This window comes from Corvus moneduloides, chromosome 4 (genome assembly GCF_009650955.1).
Source record: "Corvus moneduloides isolate bCorMon1 chromosome 4, bCorMon1.pri, whole genome shotgun sequence".
Classification (NCBI taxonomy): domain Eukaryota; kingdom Metazoa; phylum Chordata; class Aves; order Passeriformes; family Corvidae; genus Corvus; species Corvus moneduloides.
This window is the reverse complement of record NC_045479.1, coordinates 28,027,785-28,049,848: the sequence shown is the minus strand read 5'-3', so window position 1 is coordinate 28,049,848 and position 22,064 is coordinate 28,027,785. Positions and strand designations below refer to the sequence as shown.

The following is a 22,064-nucleotide window of genomic DNA, read 5'->3' as shown; positions in this document are numbered from 1 at the left end:
ACCATGAAGCCTACATTCAGCACCAAGCAGACCCTGCTCCTCAGAAACATTGCAGGAAATCTGAATTGAGGCTGCAGTTCAGAAGCATCAGTATGACCATATTAGATGAGAGCAAAGGTCTCCCTAACTCATTGGTTCAGTGTTTCTGCTAGATGCCAAAACTGCCCAGAAAAGGAAAATATATCAATAATTTACCTTATATATTTTTTTTTTCACTCTCATCTTCGGGCTAATTTAAAGTTAAGCACATGGGCATTTAGCTACACCAGAGACTGAGTGATATATATATATATACACACACACACATATATATGTACATATATATATGTATGTATGTATATGTATGTATATATACAGCAGGCAGAAGACCTGATTTTCCTAAATACAAGTCTACCATAAATTTGAATGGATACATGAGATTCAGCAGCTCTTTAGCATTTGGAGGAAACTGATTTACCATGCTTTTTCTAGACTGCAGCAAAACATGTCTGCGCTGCAAAGCTCTCTTTTTTTTTTTTTTTTTTTTTTATGCATTGCAGAGATGACAGAAACCCTGGACTATCTTTCTTACAAATTAACTTTGGGAAGATATAATCCACAAGAATAGAAGCAAAAGCATGCCCTTCAAAACTGTGTTATGAAAGCAGACCCAAACTTGTAGAGATCATGGAAGAAAGGATATTTAGCATCAAGCCCTATACTTGGCACTGGTGAGGCCATACCTCAAATCCTGTGTTCAGTTTTAGGCCCTTCACTACAAGAAAGACATTGAGGTGCTGGAGTGTATGCAGAGAAGGGCAATGGAGCTGGGAAAGGGTCTGAAGCACAAGTCTGGTGAGGAGCAGCTGAGGGAGCTGGGGTTGTTTAGCTTGGAGAAAAGGTTGCTCAGGGGGGATCTTATTGCTCTCTACAATTACTGGAAAGGAGGCTGTAGCCAGGTGGCAGTCAGTCTCCTATGTTACAAGCAACAGGACAAGAGGAAATGGCCTCACTTGCACCAGGGGAGGTTTAGATTGTATATGAGGAAAAATTACTTCATTGAAAGGTTGGTCAAGTACTGGAACAAAGTGCCCAAGGAAGTGGTTGAGTCACAACCCCTGGAGGTATTTAGAAGACATGTGGATGTGGCACTCAGGAACATCATTTAGCAGTGGACTTGGAAGTGCTGGGGTAATGCTTGCACCTGATGATCTTAAGAGTCTTTTCCAAACTAAATGATTCTACAGAGTCATAATCACTGACTGGTTTGGGTCAGAAGGAATCTTCAAAGATCGTCTAGTTCCTGTCACACACAGGGACAATTTTCATGTTGCTCAAAATCCCGTTCCACTTGATGAATGAGCTCAAAGAATGAGAGAAATACATCCCATTTATGCTAACTTTATCTAAACTGTAAAGGCTCCATTTTGGAAAACAACTAGGTAGCCACTGATATGTAAGAAGTGCACTCTGGAGCAATTCACTACATTTCTTAATAGTCCTTTTTCAATGCCTGACAACATATTTCTAATATTAAACAGTAACATTTCATGTAGCATGGTCTAGCTACATCATGGATAATGCAGCAACCGTCACCCAGAACCTATAAAAAAACAATGGCTACCACTTTGTAGCTGTTGACTGGATCTCATATAAAATATTAACTATCACAGGCTTCAAAATAGTTTGCCCACGAATTTTAAGTACCTTGCCACGGAACAATAACATTTGTAATTCCAAAACATAAAAATAAACAAGCACATCCAAAAAATAAACAAATTCAAAATCAGATTTCTGGTTGTGTAAGTCAGATAGCAAATTGTCTACTTTCTGTTCCTTTTTTTCCTTCATATCTGTTTCTTTTCCCTCTGCAACTTATTCCCAGTCCACATAATTTATTAAGAAATAGTTCCAATACTGTGACCTTTCATTCTGTACACATTCTCTCCTTTATTTACACATTTTCACTCTTTTGCAAATGTTCTTGAATTGTTTACCTCAGATACAACACAAAAGCAGTAATAAGACTACCACAGTTCTGTGTTTTCTACCTATACCTGAGTAGTTAGAAGATACAAATGCTCACACAAGATGTCATTTTTACACCAGTCCATAAATTAGTTGCATATATAATGGCAAGCATAATCTCTTATTACCAGTGAATATAAGGGGAAAAAAAATCCATCCATTTGAAGAAGCTTGTTCAGAGAAATGAACTATCTAACTTGTGTTCAGCCAAAGCAAGTACTGTCTGTGAAACCTAAAATCACATATTGGTCTCATACACAGTCCTAACACTTTGATATAGCCCTCTGAACTCTCCATCCTGACTAGCAACCAGTATTTGTCTTCAAGAGTCTTCTATATAAACTGATTCTGCTTTTTGTCCAAGGGGCTCATTATTCTTCTCATGACCTACTGCATTTTCTTAAAAATCTGAATTCATGTGAGAGGTATTTTGTATGAGAGGACACCTTGATACACTCTTTGGGTAGTATTAACTGTACACAGAGTAATTCAGTTGCAAAACACTATGGAAGGATTTTGCAATGTTGCTACACAGCTGATTTTCAAGGTGTTGGGATATCTACTGCCAAAGTCCATGAATCTGGCACTCTAGTACTTAATTCCCTCAGTCACAAGGAAACCTTCATGCAATCCAGTCCACCTTGTGTGGCACCCTTCTTCCTGATGCTATTGTGACGAGTGTTTCCACCAATCCCTTTCTATACAAGGATACTGCATTTGACAATTAACATTTAGGGATCCTTTGGGGCCTCCTCCTATCCTAATTAAAGACAAGTGTTTTCCTGACTAAATAGTCACACATTGCTCCATGAGCTAGCTCTGTCTAATTTAACTTTTCTTTGCAATAAAAAACTGCTCCTAATAGTTTGGTGAATACCTGTGAGTTTCCCTTGTCCCTTATGCCTCTGATATTTGGTCCAAACAGACCAGTGCTACCAACAAATTGGACAATACAACTGTGTGCTCCTGATTTAGTGAGACAAGATTGTGGGAGACTGTGACTTCACTTGATATAATTTCTAGATTTCAGGAAAAAAGGAAAAGTCATTGCAAAGAATAAACCAGACAAAATAAGAGTTAATAATCCCCACTATACATTATAGGAATGTCACGAAGCTACTAAATACCAGACTGCAGATTGTTCAACACTGGCTAACCACCCTTCGCCCCGGGTTCCATATCCCACATGGCACCAAACACACGGTATAATTATATTTCTGAATAATCAAAGAATTCAGTACAGGAGGATGGGATGGTACTTGGAAAACAAGGCAGCTGGTATTTCTTTTTTTAGCATTTATCATTCTCTGTGTGGGTCCATGTCTTATATATAGTTTCCCATTGAAGACCTCACCAGTAAGAATGACTCACTTTCTTCAGACTTTTTTTAGACATTCATTGAAATAATATTAGACAGCTCCGAACAACGAATTAATGTATTTTATAAGACTCCACCAAAGCAAGGTGGCATTTTAATACCCATTATACAGATAAAGAATTAAAGTAGAACAAATTCGGGCTAGAATTAAAAAAAAATACAATATATTAGTTCTCAATGCCTAAATTCAGGGATTGCTTTCTTCCATTTCAGTACATACTTGGTATCTATCTACATATGTATTCAAGGGACAACTGTAGTTACATTCAATTTTAGCTGTGAGCATTCACACTTCAGCAAATCAAAATCTGCTCCTTCCCTTCCACATGTGTATTAAAGGATTTTGAGTGCAAGAGTTTTATCTGACAACTTTGTCACAATTTGTAGGTAGCAGTCCAGGTAAATCAGAAGCCTGAGATACCCTGGAAAATGGAAAAATCTGAGTAACATGGAACTACAAAGCATGCTGCAAAGCATGGCCAACTCTCTGCACGAAGTCATCTTAAGCCTAGACAAGGAAGTCAGTTTTCACTCAGCACCAGCTCTGCTGGGTTTAAGGAGTGAGTGACAAGAACATCACTGTGAAAACCATCCAGTTAAATGTCCCACTGCTTTTCAAATCAAGTTAAGATGTTTTAAGTCAGTAAAAGAACATGGATGTGAAGCAGACATGTACCCCTCTGTTTTCTGTTATTCCAACTTTTTTCGTCTCCTTCCTTCCCTCCCTCCTTTGATTTGGAAACCAAAGAAAAGACATATGGTAATTTCTACTTGAGAAAGAGCAAAGGGAGAAAAGGAGGACATGGGCAGCACAAGAAGAGTCCAGCCTGCAGGAATGGTGAGGCAGAGAGAGATCTCACAAACCAAACAAGGGGAAAGGGTCAGACACAGAGAACCTCATAAATAAAAAGAAAGGAAGGGTGGCACTCAGGCAGGTCCAGGGAAGACAAGAGGAGTGTTAAGAAACCGTTTCTGCCATGAGTTTGGTTTATGGAATAAAATGCATGACTTAAAGACTAAAATAATGATAAATTACATTTAGGTAGCTCCTACACAGAAAAAGGTTTCTGATTCATTTTGCTTAATTATTAAATTAACTATTAAGTACTTGTTTTGTTATTCTGCACTATTTTGAGCTTAAGTCCAATCCTTGTCACTGACTTAATTCGGAACTTAACTGACAGTACTCAGTGAGATTCTTCAGGTAATCTGGCTACCTCTGACTCCCTCCTGAGAAAGTGTTCTTCCCAACTACAGGTACTTAGAAATCTGGATATCAAAGGTTAGACACAAGCAGATAATTGTCCACAAGATAGCTCAAAATACACAGATATGTCTATCCCAGGATCCTCTCTTGATTTCATATATGTAGGCCAGCAAAGTTACGTAATTTCCCTTAGCCAGATAAGGGAACAGAGAGGCATTTTCCCCAAACTCATAATCCAAATCAAAAGCCAAACTCAGAGAAGACCTTTAGATATATTGTCCTATGGATTCTCCATGGACCAGGCTGCTTCTGCATGTGCTAGCAAGTGTTTTCTTTATTCTCTTTTCCCCCAAGACGCCATTTTTTATTTTTGAAGAAAGAGGGAAATCAGAATGCTTTTTAAAAATGCATATACTTAAAGCAGAGTTAGGAGATAGAGGGAAATCAACCACACAAGCAGAAAGAGCAGAATTTTCTGACAAAAAGCATGATATTACTAAGAATAGATTTGTTGGTATGTTGATTCTTTGGTGTAATATTCCACTCTTGCTGCATAAAGTTATTTTTTCAAACAGAAAGTGAAGATCTACTATTTCTATAGGCAGTAAAACAAGTACTTAAAATATCAGAATGTCAGGAAATAAAAAGCTCATGGACAGAATAGACACATTTCCAAATTCCAAGGGAGATGGAAAACAAAATACAATAACTTGCATTGTCAATTTGTAATTCCTTTCTGGCAACAAGAGGGATGCCTAGGGAGTTCAGAGAAGCTAACAGGGCTATAATATTCATACTATATTTAAAAATGGATCAAGGCTAAAAACCAACTCAGTTGGGCAATCTTTTATCCTAATGCAGCATAGCAGCTAAGAACTGCCATTTCTTTTTAAACGCCATCTTAACTTTCCTCAAGAAGTGGCCTTTCTATGTGATTAAAAGGGGAGCTCTTTGGAGAGAGCAAACCTCAGGAAGTGAAAAAGCTGGTAAATAGTGTGGCTACTGAAGAACAGAAGCTATCAATCATTTCAGAGATTTAAGAGCTGTAACCAGCTGCAACAAATAACATACTTTTTCTTAGTGTAAGCTGTAAGATACTAGTGAATAACATGCAGACTTTTTCCCCTTCTTTCAGATTGCCAAGGGAGATTGCACACAGAGGGGCAACTATTTGCTAATTTTTGGCTGCTAACTAGGCATTCTGAGAAAATACCATTTGATATTTATATTGGAAGGTCATTTGATAGGTATTTATCCATTGTATTTTTATTCATGGTATTCCAGTTTTTACTGTTTAGCATTTCTATTCACAGTAACATTATCTCTCAACTTCTGTCACCTGGGCAATTACTTTGGCTTTTATATTTCAAAGCTGCCACCTTTTGGATCAAAAAAATTCAAATAATTATTACCTAATCAAAGACATTCAACACAAATCTAGAGAAGGTATGGTACATCTTACAAATTTAACCCATTGTTGTTCCCATCAATAATGTTATTAAGGCGTTCAATTTCCATTAATTCCATAAAATACTGCATAAAATAAGAGTAATAAACATCTGAAATATGAGGTTTCAGTTAAGTCAAGGCAACAAGTGTATATACCCTCAGTTTCATCAGTACTAGCCAGTCTAAAACAAATATAGTGTATTGCTGCACGGAGATTTTATCCCATGTGCACAATAATTGGGGTTTGATGAGGGACAGCAAAAGATACAGAATAGAACGTGTTCCATGGTGAATAAAACATTTGAAATGTTTAATGTAGTGTTTTAAAGACTACAGAAGTAAATGATTTCGGGATTAAAGTAGCATTTGTATTTCTTGCTTTACTGAAAATATATTTCAATCAGGAGTGGGCTAAGAACAAGACCAGAGACCAGGTGTGAATTTCATTGTGTGACCTTGTATTTTCAATGAACAAAAGCTTTCTGTTAATTTGATCAATTGTGCACATGTGGAATAAAATCGTAGTTTAGACAACAGCAGCTTGCTTTGTCTACACTGGGCCTTTACCTTACTTGCAGGAGATTGAAGAATGTATCTTTTGTCCCATATAAAGTCAAGAATACCAAAATTTCTTATAACTGAATTTGTGCTTAGAACCATGTGCAACACAGGCAAAGTTTTTGGAGGTGACTTCTGATGCACAGTTCTCAGCTTCTGAAAAATTGTGACAAAAGTGTTTCTGAATATACTAATTTTCAATTTTCTAAAGTCATAATCTGAAGTATTACAATTTTATCTTTTCTAACTCTTTACAACCCAGTTACTAAAATGCAAATGAAAAGCATCCTCAGATATATAGGTATTTTTTTCTAATGTTCCAGATAAACAACACTACGCAAGTGTACATCACTGCTGAACGAGAAAAGAAGGCAGTTTAGGTGTTTAATTATTGTTTTAAATGACTGTTGGGCTAAGGTTGTAAAATTTAAGCAATGCAGCATTAGAAAAATAAAAACAGGGTTTTTATTAACTGCTAGTTCTTTGAAATATGTGCCTGTGCATACTCAAATCTCAGTACACTTAGTGAGAAAGGAATTTTGAGGGAAAAAAATTAGTAAAGAAACCAGTGACTGAAGACTCTATCATAAAGCACATGAATCTGAGGGGTGAACTGAGGTCACCCAGGTACTGTAACTCTGCAGTTCTTTATTTCTGAGCATGTAGAATATTTCACTATAATGAATTACCTTTTTGTGTAATAGGTGTATGCACAAACATGAGCGTGTGTGTGTGTGAACAGACAAAATACACAGCATGGTGATAAGGCTACATGGGTGTCACCGCTTTTGTCATTGCCAAGGTCAAAACAGTTGCTGGGGTGTTGGCACCATAAACAATATATGGGCATGGCATACAGGAGAAGGAAAAAAATCACCGACACGTGGCAAAACAAAAGATTTCCGAACTGAAGGACAGGAAATGTAGATATCCAGGAAATTTAGAAGCAGTCAGGCAAACGCTGTACCAGGAATGGCTTGCTTGCATGGCAATTCTGGTACATCATTCTAAACCAGCTTTTAAAAGGTAGCTGTAGTTTTACTAGCAAAATTAAGCTTGTCTCCCTTGTTGAAATTCTAGTTACTTTTGACGGAAAAAAATTTCTCATCTAAATGATGGGGGGCACAGTATGTTGTACAGTACAACTGTTTCTTTACTGGTTTCCTTTAAATGGTTCATCTCCCAGCTGCTGAGTTACTTCATTTAGCTTTATTCTCTTCCCATTACATCCCATTGCAGCACTCTGTCTACTTCCCCATTTTCTCTCCACCAGAGTCAGTACTAATGACCCGTAATGACAGTAACTATCTATTGCCAATAACACCACCATACATCTCCCTCTTGATTTAGGCAAAGGTTGTATGGTGAATGGTTGAAAACAAACAGCTCAGGAGATTGGAAATCTGTACTGAGGAAGAATCCTGTGATCTGACATACATATTGGTACTACATTTATATTTTAGTTGTCCTCTAATAATTTATTCACTCTCCAGAAGTTCTCGAAAATGATTGCTAAAGGATTTGGTATTTTCTCTTCAGTTTCTTAAAACTCTTCATCAAACATCACCTAACCTAGATGATTCAGCTATTCTAATTAACCAAGTATTCTTTTGTCTGTTTGCAGTATGATTACTCTCACTCTTTCTCTTCCTCCAATTTCTCAGTGGTCTTCATTAACACTATACTTGACTAATTATTATATTTTGTTCTTTATGCTAAAACAAAAATGCATTTTATCAGATTCCAACAGTGGTTGTAACTTTCTTAATAGTCCTTTTAGCTATAGCATGTTGATAAAAACTTCTCTGAATATATTCTAGTCACATAGTTAATAACATAGCATTTTCTCCCCTAATTATTTTTCCTTTTTGTATTTTTATTATTTATTATTCTTTTTAGATTGTTTCTATTTTCTGATCAGCATTAATACTTATAACTGCCTCAGCTTTTCTTATATCATCCTGTCTTCCTTCGAAAAGGATAACATGCTCGAGAATCATGTATTTCCAGTTATGTTTGTACTCATTAATCTTTGCCTGAAAACTCCTTCAGAGTCCCACCATGCCATTATCTGTAATCAAGCCACTCTGTACTGCTCTGTCCTTTAACTTAGTCAGGGAAGTCTGTCATTGTTTGAAATTAATTGATCTAATGTTCCAGAGTCCATTTAATTGCTTCTTGTTGGACAATGCTGTTCTAAAGAAGTAATATACACAACTATATACTATGTTGCTTTGAGAATTTCTTTCATTCTGTTTGGGTTTTTTTCTTAATTTAATTAAAAATTATTCCCATATGGAATAACTAAGAATAAACTGTAACTTCTTATTACATACAGGACATTAGTTTTAAAACTGTAAATAGAACTAAAAACTGATTGTCCTGTGAATCTTCAGTTTTTCACTCTGAAGAATAAAACCTCGTTGATTTTTTGCTTTTCTTAATCTTAAATTTTCTGTTACTTTTAATGACTTTTGTATCTTGTCAGGTTTTCTATAACTTTCATCAGTTATTGAGAACAGCATCATACATATCACTCTATACACAAACATTTCTAATTCTTGAAGTTTGACCATTGTTCTTTTTGGTCAACAAAATCAGCTGGAAGGTTTTGGCCTTAAATAAATACAGAGCAAGATCATTTTACTAGCATTAAACCTGTTATTCTAGAAGTTATTAAAACATCATGCTTCATTCTGATTATTAGAGTTTTCATCCACTTTATCAAACTAAATTTCAGATGAAATACTTGCTACTAGTTTCTCATAAAATTGCATTTAGTGCCAATAGCCAATTCCTCCAATATGTAGTCTCAAAATACAGCTCATCAGTGTTTGTACATCAAAATGAGGCCACTCTCTGCACTAGGCAGGCTTTTAGCTTAAACACGCTGTTTAACATTAACATATAACATATTGTTAGAACAGATGGGACTAATTCCCGTCCCCACATATCGTACTCACAGATATGTACCATGAAATGGTTTCACTGTTAGTGGTGACTGTACATGCAATGGCTTTCAGTATCTGGATTTGGCTCTTTGTTCCTAGGGAGGTGTCTTGGGGTGACTTTATGATGTGTATCCCCTATCGCCTGCTCTATGCCCGGACATGAATCTGTGCCTTTCTGTGCCTTTAAAACTGGGTCCAAGAGAAAGAAAAAAAGCCCGTGGAATTCCTTTGGCACTGTGTTCAAAAACAGAGGACAGGAGGGTAGGACTGAGCCCAATACATTGCTGTGTACCTTGGACAAGCTCTTTTCTCTAAGTCTGAGCTTAGCAAAGTAGCACATATGCACCAAATGTCACTAACGTGAATGGCAGAGGTGAGTGCAAGGACATTCCACTCAAGATACTGGTACCTGGATTGTTGACCAGGAGTGCAGCCCAAAGTCCTCTCTGCCTTGTAGGTACAACCTTGTGTGGAACAACACTTAAATGAAGATGGCCAAATATTCTAGAACAACCAGAGAAACCCTCACCTAAAGGTTAACTTAGCAGAACTTAGCATACAGGCAGATGGACCCATCCCTGATTATACCTTCAAGATACAATTGCTGAGACAGGTTTAGAAGAAAACATACTCCCTCTGACTCTCAAGGGATTCACCATATCCAGGATGTCTTACTGAAGCCGACAGTCCGTTTGGAGGTGTGTTCCTTATGAATCAACCACTCAAGTGAAATACACAAAAACTTCATCTCTCTGTCAGGCAATCATTACTGCCAAAATTTTCATAAAGTCCTCTGTCCAGTGCAGGACCAGTCCTCAGCCTTCAGTGCTATGTTTTTCACACACACACATTCCATATATAGATATATAAACATGAAGCAGATTCCTCTAAATTCCCTTTCCACTGGGGAATGAGCACTGCCTCTCCATTTCTGCATGCACTCACACAGGATGATGCAGACTCGCCAGACACCTCAAGAGAGAAAGACAGTGTAAGCTATTATTTACACATGCAATACTGGGTAGTACATTAATAAGCTCTTCTCTCTCTTGACTAGCTTGAGGAATACCATGACAGAGACATTAACAGGAGCATGTGGAATGGGATTATATGTTAGACCCACTGCTGTTGCAGGATGACAGGCACAATCTTCAGCTCTGGCACCCACCTGAGCTCTAATTTGCAGTTTCTATAGTAAGAATTCCTACTAGGATGAAAAAGAAGACCTTGAAGCCCCAGGGCTGAATGTTCTGAGGGAGGAGAAAAAGCTCTGATAAAAATACTTTGTGTTTTGTTTTCAGTGAACCCTGTATGGATTCTAGCCCAAACTGAACCATCAAAACTTTTGTGTCTACATTATAGCTTCAGGAGATCTAGTACAAAACCATCGATACAGCCCAGGCAGTGGTTCAGCTGATCAGATGAATCTACTTTAATTTATCCTCAAATAACTACCCAAATAGTTATTCAGCCACCCAGCTAAATTGCATTCTATGCTCCATTGGCTTTAATGTCTGATTAGGTGCTTCACTTAGTCACCCACAGAAATGAATTTAGAGTCATCTGAGATGCTGCAAATGTATGTTGCTTGGAATCTGACTGAAGCTCCAGACAGGTATGGTTATTTTATATATCCTGTACCATAAAGTCCAAGCCTACACAGATGTCTCAGACATCTCAACTTAAATATGAGGGCAACTGAACTGAGTCCTACTGACCTGTAAATAGACATGTAATTGTCTATATTTGAACTTAAAATCTGCCCCGTTCTTTTCGGGCTGAGGGAAAAGGTGGCCTGCCATCAAGACCCACAGGTGCAAAGGTTACTGAGGTGAAGGAGAGGAAGACTCAGAAGACACCAGAATGACAAAGTCACTTTACTCATGCGAAAAGCCAAGGCTACACTGGTACTGAGAGGAGCTCCACAATTTTAGTGTTAAGTTCTGTAGATCTGCCCTGAAACTAAAAGCAAATCCTGGTTGTGAGGGTGAGGTCCAGGTGAGGGGACTGAAACTCATGGTTCTAGGCATATATTCTAAGATTTTATCAGATGTATAGTAAATCTTAAACCACAGCTTATTCCAGCATCACTGGGACTTATATTCCTTCTACTCTGCCAGAAGTATGGCTTGCTGTATATTACCAACTTATCAACAGCCAGTTTTAAGGTTGCCTTAATTTCTGGGTAAACTACACACAGACAATGCCTTGTAAATCTTCTTAGGGTCCAGATGATGCTTGAGTACCCTGGTGAGTACCAGTGGTAGCCATTATGGGCCTGGAGAGCTCATAGCCTGGATGCTGCAGAGGTTGATCTGCATGTTAGGAGTTGGCTTCCAGAAGTCACTGAAGTCACTGCAGACTAGAACCCTTGTCAAAAATTGGCCTCTTTTTCATCATCTGCCACATAGTTAATTTAAGAAAGGTGCTGGCAGACTGACAGACTCTTTTTTAGCTTTCATATAACTCAAATCACCAATATCTGTATCTTTGGTCAAAAGATCTGGTGGTCTCCGCAACTGCAGGACATGGAGCCAATGCACTTAGAGATTTTTCTTAAAGGTGCATTTCTCTCTAAGGAAATAAAATTGCTTCTGTCCTCTATATTTAATCTCAAGAGAGATTAAAGGCAAGAAGCATTACTGTGTATTCCAGAGGAGCAAATCCCAGGAATGACACGTGAGAGAAAAGAGTCTCCAGATAAACTTCACCGAATCAACCTCCAGAGCTAGTAACAAAATGAAAGAAATGAAGAAAGAGACAGAGAGGAAGGGAGAAAGAAAAGCCAAAACATAACTCAAAACTATATCCACAGCAGTCAGCAAAGGGGAACTGAGAAGTTAGACCATGCCTTGCAGTGAGAAACCAGGTAAATACTTTTGCAGGTAAGTTCACAAGATGAATACAAATACAGAAGATTATTAGAAGGTAAAGAAATGCATATGCAAATAAATGGAAACTCAAGACAGCTATATTCAGTTTCTAGACGTTACTCTGTGTAATTTAAGATTTGTTTCAGCTGCCTAAGCATCAGGACTCTACAGCTGTCTGAGGAGCTGAACTTGAGCTGCTAATCATGAAGGGTCTGGCTGTCTCTGGTCCTCAGCAATATCTGTCAGCCTTGTCTAGATCTCCTGGATTCCCTATGGTATTTCAATTGGTACTAGACACCTATATTTAAGCAACTGACTTGATCTGTTAAACATTCTGTTAGTAGGTATTTTGAGAATTAGTGCCTCTTACATCAAATGTATAAGAGTTTTAAATCCCACCCTGCAGTCACTCCATGCCTCAGTTTCCCAACAGTGAAAAAGAGAGATTTTAAAAAAAAAACCCAAACCACTTATGCAATACTTAGATCATTAGGCAATGGAAGCCACAGAAGTACTTGGAGGGGTAGAGATGCATGTCTTTTTAAAGGAATGAAAGCCTAGGATCTAATGCAAATATTAACTGTTGACAGCGAAGAGTACTTTAGAATGCCAAAGATATGATAAAATGCTTCGTATTTTTCTGTTAACTCATTTTGAATGCTGGTCCCTGTTTCTGTCATAATGTGCTTTATAGATCTTTTTAAGAGACTTTTTTTTCATCAAACTGCAATTGTAAGCGTTAAAACTTCAGAATATCTTAAATTATTAGGACAATCTACAAATAGATAGTCATATGCAGTCCTTAATCAGAACTAGTCCCCACTGGGCAGTGATTTGATTGAACTGTTTTTATCTCTGTGAATCCAGAATGGAGTCTTTGATGAAGTTTCACAGTTGTAGAAAGCTGCATGAGAGCTTTTAGTGACCTTGCATATTTATATATTTACATCTGTTTCTCTGCAAGTCAACTTTTTTTTCTTTTCTCAGCATACTAAGTGATGTAGGCCTGCAAGTCTGCATAAAATTACAGCTTGTCCCAGGGATATCCATTGCACCTACGCATCAAAAAGATTCATAAGTTTTGTTATTGTTTATATCTCATTCATATACTGTGATTTATGACTGATCTAATTGTTTTCTTGCACTTTGGAATTGGTTTACCTGCAAAAGAGCCTTCACATTAAGAAACTGCAGTATCATCTGCATCTTCAAATATAGAGTATCTGCACAAAGTCACTACACATTTTTACATCTGAAGGACACTGCAGCCTATTACACAACAAATGATCAAAGTTAATGATGATTGCATATCCATATACATATTCAAGTGTCATACTACTACAAGCACACGCAAGCCAAGTCTTGGGACTGAGTCTGCCCGGGGCCTACTGAATATGATGGAAATGTCACTCCTGCAGGACACTGACAGTGGGTAGGAAATGCACTTGCTATGTGCGCAAACACGCTGCAAGTAGAAATAAAGTATTTCATGAAAAAACACTAATTTTTTTAATACTATGTTTCAATGTCTTTTTAAAACATACATATTGATAAAGTACTGAAAAATATTTATACTGTAAAGTTAATAGGAATACAGCTGTTTCTTCCTATAAAGTCCACATACTGCAGGTAAGATAAACAAATCTTCCTAATTCTAACTACAGTCTAGCGAATAACTTTCCTAATGCCCAAGGGAGACTAAACACAAGGAGTTAATTTCCACGATCTAATGAATGATTAACCATGAAATCTTTTTATCAGAAAACCACCTTTTTATTAAAATGCTAATTTAATTAATAGAATTTTGCTGTTGAGAGTAGTATATATAGGATCTATTTTTTCTCAGATGTATGCTATTCCATGGACATTAATTATAACATTGTGATATTCCCTCTTCTGTTCTGAACAGCTAGTAAGACCTGTACTACTAAATCATACTTAATAGGAGTGTGATGGTTGTTGCTTAGGCAACAGAATGAATAAATGCAGGTCAGAATGTGCTTCCAGAAAAACAAAAGCAGGAATATAGTACAGAATGAATAAGAAATATGTCTTAACTGATTTTTAGTGCATTGAACTATTACATTTCTTCGATGTAAAGTAGCTAACCTATCTGAAACATTTAAGTTAATAAGATTTTAAACTCAAGTTTAATATGTAAACCACTGTAATAAAGGTAAAGCTGTTCTGTCTTATTAAGGAAGGCTACAACATACTAAGTTTGGAATAATCGGAATTTTTCTCTTAGCATAGCAGGTGTTTCTTCTCTCATTTTCCTATATACTTTCTAAGTTTCATTTTCCCTTTAACATTTTGGCTAGGAGGAAAAATAGCTTTAAAAACACTCATTTAAATTTTTCAAGAGACGCTTTTCTTACATAATGCTAATGTATTCAAAGGAGTGATATAAAAAGAAATCGATGTTTTATTTCCAATAAAATTTAGGAAATATTCAATTTCTGGTACAGACAAAAACTGAAATATGCAAAAGCATGATGAACAGTGAAATCAATACATTGAAAATTATAAAACTACTGAAATTATACATTTTTTTATTACTATACAATTTCCCAGCTCTTTTTTTGTTATTGGATTCATGAGTCTAATACTCCATTCCCATACGCATGCTACCCCAGCCAATATGAAGAGTAATTATGTGTTTTATCTGTAATATATCAGAAAAGGCTTAAAAGGACCAGAAAACACTGGCTAACAGAAGTATGCAGGCAAAACTTAATCCGCCTGATACATTAAAAGTTTGATTTGTATACAGCATAATAAAATCTTGTATGTAATTTGTATGTTTACATAATTACAGTAATAAGAGATGTAGGAAAGTCTTAGAAATTCTTTGAGAACATGGTTCAGGCCCCTCCAGAGCCAGGGTATGACTGAAAAGCCCTCCAGGGCAGTTTATTTTACTTCTCTGGTGCTCCTAATTTACATGTGGTAGGTGTACCCCTTTGCATTTGTTATGCCTCCTACAGCCTCTTGTGAACAATTTCCTTTTGTAACCTCTTTAAGACCAAATGATCACCTACTTATGTAACTAAGGCTACAATATTACAACATATATAAGAATATGTAGCATTTTGGGAAACTGCAGCAAGAAACACACTTTTTTTTTTCTTTTTTTCTTCCCCATATTGCTGGGCTGACAGCACAGCTTTGTTTTAAAGAATATTTAAAGGTATAGATTACAATGATTTTTACTGATCTAAGCAAATGATCACATGGCAGCCATGTAAAAACAGCAAGAAACCTCTACACTATTATAATGTGTAAATGGCAGAGATATGCGCCTTAATTTTTTGATCAGTAGCCCAAAGGCAGGTAATGATGTTGGCAAAATAATTTAAAGAGGAAGAACACAACTCAGGTGATGATTTTATAGTCGTAATATTCATGCCATTTCACTTCTGTTTTTTATATGCCAGATACAAGTTATAAAAAGTTAGATGTGTTCCCAGGTATACACGGATACTTAAAATATATTTTAAAGTATGTTTTAAGCCCTGACACTTTTTAAGAAATGCAGTCAGGATTTTTGGAAGAGGCTCAAGTAAGAGGAATACTGAAGCGGGTAGAAAAGTGATTATATAACAGCCTTCCAAGTAAGCTTCTCTCTTTAGTGTCAATATTCATTTCAATGGAAAGTTTGTGCATGACAGGTCTGTTACTTTACACCACATGGTGATACTGTAAATCCTGAACTAACTAAAATTTCATTTCATTCAAATATTCCTGATAAATGCCTAGAGCTAAAATATGAAAATGGAACAATTAATAGGAATTCATTACTTTTTCTCCCAGGGCATAAGTTTCAACAAGTGAATCCCATAGCCTGATTATCTAAGATGCAAAAATATTTAATCGAGACATCCAGAATTACTTGCAGAGAGAACACACTTCATTAAATAATTTTCTGTTATTAAAATACCTCTCAAGGCAAGAATGGCATTGCATGTTCTTTAATTATCATTACAAGTTAATGCTGAAATAAAAGTAAGAATGTGATGCACTGCAGAAAGGGATGTTTGCAGCTTTTTGATACTATGAAAATCCTGCAATGGATTAAAAGAACTGTGCATTTTTCTTCTTTAATCAGAAGATTAATGAGGGAGAGAAAGAACCTTAATATTCAGTTTTTATTTTACCAAATTTCAGGCTAGACTATTTTGTAATGTGTACAGTCTGGAAGTTATAAAAAGACAGTTCATATATTAATTCAGCTACATAGGAAAGTGAAACATGAAACAGATCTTAGTGCAATGCAGAATAGCTCTAAGGTTTTTATGAGCACGTAAGAGACAGACAAAAAAGGCAGCTACAGTGTATATACACAGCTATGCACGGAAGGTTTCTTACCATAAATTGAACATTGTCAAATCCATTAGCCAGCAAGTGGTTTTCATACTGAGGTAGCCCAATATTTTCCAACCATTGTCCCACTGTCTGGACAGGGCATCGGGGTCCTGTAGGAGGGTGAAGAGGGAGGCGTTTAAGCAACGAATAACCATCCACTGGATAATAGCGGTAGTCCTGGGCTGAGAGGTGGCATTGCCACATCGTGTTCCTGGAAAAGTTGGTATCAAACGAGCCCGCCAGCTTGACAGATTAATGTTTTCAGCAAGCAGAAAAGTCAGAAGTAAAACATAGTTTTCAGGGCAGTATATAACGCAAGATCTGATCGCAGCTCTACATTTCCTGGTTATTAATCTTTACTACAGACCAGTACGTCATACAGTAGGGGGGGGGAAAAAAAAAAAAAAGCATATCAAGCTGTCAGCTAAGCTGTTCTCCGTTATATGTGATTGTTGGAATACTCCACAATGAGCAATGCACTGCCAGCAGCAAGAATTCTTTTTATCAAGTACTCCTACACTCATCAGTATGCAGCTCCATGCTTCTTGCTCCCCCTCGCTCGCTCCCCTTCATTACCCAGCCTAGGCTACACCTCGCATTTTCAATAATAGCCATCAGATAAGGCAGATTTTTTTTTGTCTGCAAGCTGTAAGCCTGCTGCTGCTGCTTCCTCCTACACACCCATCCAAGCGTCAATCTTGAATGATGAGAGCAGTCAAAACAAATGCAGAAAATAGCAAGATTCAAAAGCAACCTAGAGCACTTAAATCTGAATAGAATCTTCATAGCAGTTATGCTTTACATATCTATTTGTTGTAGATTTTTACATTTCACAAGACATTAAGGCATGCAATACTTAAAGCATAGCCCATGGCATGGTTAACTATGCCTTCCCTTTTCCTCTTTTAATGTATGGTAAGTAGTGGTCCACATCTCTGCTTATATAATGGCAAAACCCTTTAATGAATCAATAATGAATATATTTCACAGTTTCTCTCGTGTAGTACAGCAAAAGACATAAAAGGCACAACAATTTGAGTCAAAGTAATTAGATTATCTGCATGATTTCTTGAACCGTAAAATATTATAAGACGCGAGAAAACCTTCATGCCAACATATAATAATTCATCTTGAAAAGGCCGCCATTTCAAATGAATAATTAAAAGAATGAAATTGTAAGTTTCCCACAAAAATGTGAATGATAGCAAGTAGACATATAAGATTCACATGATTTCTAGAGAGGATTTAAATTTTATCAACTATAACTGGGAAAAAAAAAAGATCATGAATTTTAAACGAGCGGAAAATTCATTTTCTGGATAAGAAACCAAATACCTCATGATGTGTTTTCTATCTACATTCTATCTTTGAGACAGTTTCTCTTGAGATGGAAATATTTTATTCCTTTATTCTGAAAGGAATGTCTACTAAACTTTTGTTTTTCATAACTATGTGAAAGGACTCAGCAAAAAAAGGCAGGAAATAGGTATATTCAGGGTACAATTCTAGAAGGAATCCTGTCAGCGGTGCTTCATTTATTGAACATATTAATTACTTTTTTTGTTTGTCTTATCCGTTGTGAATCTCAAGCAATGACCATCTCTAAGGAGGAATTTAATTCCAGGCATGAGGAAATGATAGATATTTGTCAAGGGGATAATATGGGACTGATGGTACTATGGTAGACAATTGTTTCATAGAAATCCAAACCTACAGTCTGACCAACACATTATATTACAAAGTCTCTGCAAGTACCACACAGAAGGTCCCTGAGCAGTCACAGAACAGATTCTAAATATAGCTGAATATTTAGAATTAACAGTATTTTAAGAGTTTCAACTCTAATCTGACTAGTCCTTGGACTAAAACTGGATGACCTTTCACTCTGATACTGATGCTTGGATTTGTGAAACATCTCATGCAAACCGAAGTCCATAATGATTTTTTCTAGCATAATTTTCATTGAGCCATAGAAGACCTTTCATGAGGTTGGAAAGTTGCCTAAGGTCTCTTATAACACCTTCTATTATTCCAGGTATTCTTACTGACTTGATAAATTTACTACACAAAGTATGAAAGGTTCATTAGGTCTTTAAAAAGAATACTGAACATCCATCAGGCGCTGGTAAATGTGCTGTTGCTGACTAAACTTTTAGGAGTTTTCTAATTGCTAAATGTACTTCAAATAAATGACTGGATGATTAATTTCTTCTTGGAGAAAGTAGGTATACCAAATTGATAGGAAATCCAGGACTCATGGAGATACAAAGGCATTTGTTCACACATGTCTGGAAATCATCCCTATTTTGCAAAGTTTTCTCTACTATGAATCAATATCTTTGTATATAGACAGATCATAATCCCTTCAGGACTGTGCCCAGTCAGCAGCATGAAGAAGGGTAGGCTATATTGAGTTGAAATATAGGGGACTTCCCATGAGAAGGAAAATTCAAAAGACTGGGCAAGATCTTCAGGGGCAAACTGAGAACAAAGTTATCTTAAAATGAGAGTTCTATCCTTTCTGAATTTTTCTTAGTTGACTGAGAATTAATAAACTTCTTTGAAAAGGATTCCTGATTTTGTCGTCCCCTTTCCCCTGTAAGCAGAAAAATTGATATCAGAAAGAGATCTAGTGAAGCATAATCCCTTTGAATGGATTATGCATGACTGGCTCCGCTATTTCCTATAAATGCAGAGACACAAATATCTCTGCATTGTGTTCCCCAATACCAAGAATTTTCTGCCCACAAAAAGGCACACACAATCATCAATATACTAGTTTCATGGTCAAACTGCTTCTTCCTTACCTTACTATAAACGGCATGGAAGCTATGCTGCCAGTGATGAGGAGTGCTTGGCTCAATGCCTAGCAACAGTGTAGGCAAAATTCAGTTGCTGAGTGGCTCCCCAGACACATTTCCTCATGTAGCTGTTGGTACTGTGTCTAACTATCTCCATGGCTCCGGCACTGGATGATTATAGCACTGCTGGTCTCACTGTGCACTCCTCCAACTCTGTCCTTTGCCAGTATAACTACACGTCTGAACCCATCAACACAACATAAGGTTGCTCAGCAAGGGGAAAGAAAATAAGGAGAAACAGTCAGCTTGCTGTCTAGTCCTCATCCCTGACTATTGTCTCATTGCTAAAGTATCCTGTTATCTACAAGTTTTCTTCCCTCCTTCTCCCACCAAAGGTTGTAGCAAGGCAAAGGCAAAGGCAGGTACAGAACAGAGCCAGGAACTTGCAGCTCTTCAAGAGATCAGTTCAGGTGTCTTACCTCAGCAGGGTGCTTGGGCAGTTTTTCTGAGCCAGTGCAATGGGAACCTGGAGCAGATGTTCCTGCTTTGAGACTAAAAGGCTATCTCTTGATTTTTTTAAGTCTATGACTCAGTGCCAGCCCCACCAGTGTGCTGCTGCAGGCAGTGCCTACACTTTGCCTGTGCCTACAGCTGGTGCCGACATTGAAAAACACCATGCAGACTGTATGAGATGGTCTCACCTCAACATATTTACACACTACCATGCTTTCCTGTCATTTCAAAGGACATAAATTCCATGATAATCCTTCTGTGATACCACAATCAGAAAAGATGTACCCATTCCTACATGGGAAAACTGACACATAGGTCTCTTACAGAGATAGCAGTACTTGGCTCTTTCTTCTCCAAGGCAACAGAAGAAGCACACTGAAGTGATGTCTGCAAGAAAGATGCCATCTGGTATGCTATACGATAATTTCTACAAGACATCTTGTTCCCAATGGGATTCAGAATATGTTTATTGTGGGGTTTGGAACTGACTGAATCTGTGATATCAGAGGGCACATGATTTCAAACATATTGTAAGGCAGATCTGCTCTAAATGCTAAGAAATTTAAGGTCCTCTCAATTTTATTTTTTTTACTGTTAAAAATATGAATTTTTCTTGATTTTTTTTCATTTGTTTTTTTCACTGAGGAGGAGGAGAAGAAACTGCTGTGATTATTTGTAGAGGACGTGTTCCCCCAGTCATTATGAATAGACTACTTTAAACAATTCTTTTTTGGTACCTAAATACCTGTTTAACATTGATAAACACTTCTGATGTAAAGAAATCAAAAAGTGGAGGATTTTAGTAGCAACTAGTACTGGCCAAAAAATTTCTGAGTAGAGAATATGAAAGAATGAATCATTTAGGTAAGCTGGCAGCCAGTTTAGCAAAGCTGGAGAAGAAATTGATGCTAGAGTAAGCACTAAAAAGTTTTTTTTTTTTCTAATTAAAGCTTTCAGCCTTGTCCAAAGCTAAATGGGATAAATTTTTTCTCTTTATATTTATGAATTCAGGCAGATAAAAAAGTTACCTGTCTGCATTGTGACAGAACTTGTGCATCAGCAGTTAGCACGGCAGGGTGTTCTAGTGAATAAACTAACCTAATGCATGTATTCCTGAGAGGAGATAAGGATAGCTAGGAATAGGATGTTGTATGAGAAAAACTATGCCTAACATCGAGAAGACCACTATAAATAAATTTTATTATGGGAGAAGCATATTAGGTTCCAAGAAGTGTATGCAAGATTCTGGTTTATCTTACACATTTCGGTTATACTATAAGGCAACTCCAAAGGCTTAGAGATTTTAAATGATCTTTTTCATAAAACTCTGAAAAAAATGGATGCCTTACATAAAATCTGTAACTTCTGTCAGCAGCCTGGCTCTTTGGGTGATGATGGCACTGTGGATGATAATATTTGGTGATGCTGAATATTTCTCTGAAACTGCTTGTAGAGACATTTTTCATGGCATATAAAACAAAACAAAATACAGGGACAGCGTGAATTTAAGTAACACTATCTAGCATCTGTGATCTAAAGGTTACATTCCATTGCTTATGTGTAGTTCAGAACTCACAAAAATAGCTCTCAGATCACAGCTAATCAAGCTAATGGAAAAACCCTCAGCGACTAGGAAAAACCATCCTCACAGCTCCTTTCTGATTTTTATACCCATATTGATTATAACTCTACATTACCACTATGTAAGTACATATTACCATTATGTAAGTACTGTATCTATAATAACTATAACCTCCAAGTCAACAAAGAAAATTCATTTTACTTGACAGATGATTTGTCAGCATTGACCTATACTTTGTGAACTGTACTGGCCCTTCTACGAGTTTGCATTTCTGACTGTTGATGTACTATTTACCCAGAAAGAGCTCAGTCAAAGCACTCCACTATATCATGAAACATGCATTTGTCACAGACATTTCAAAGTCAGAATATTTTTCATGT

The 22,064-nt window shown here is 36.9% G+C and overlaps 1 protein-coding gene across 8 annotated transcripts in view; it reads right to left on the bottom strand.

Moving 5' to 3' along the window:
* ANKS1B (ankyrin repeat and sterile alpha motif domain containing 1B) overlaps nucleotides 1-22,064 on the bottom strand; it is a 416,591-nt gene that overhangs the window by 174,135 nt on the left and 220,392 nt on the right. For all 8 annotated transcript variants that reach the window (XM_032107198.1, XM_032107196.1, XM_032107200.1 and 5 more), the window contains exon 15: nucleotides 16,792-16,898. In XM_032107198.1, coding sequence (XP_031963089.1) covers nucleotides 16,792-16,898 — 107 coding nt within the window. The remainder of the gene's footprint in view (nucleotides 1-16,791; nucleotides 16,899-22,064) is intronic.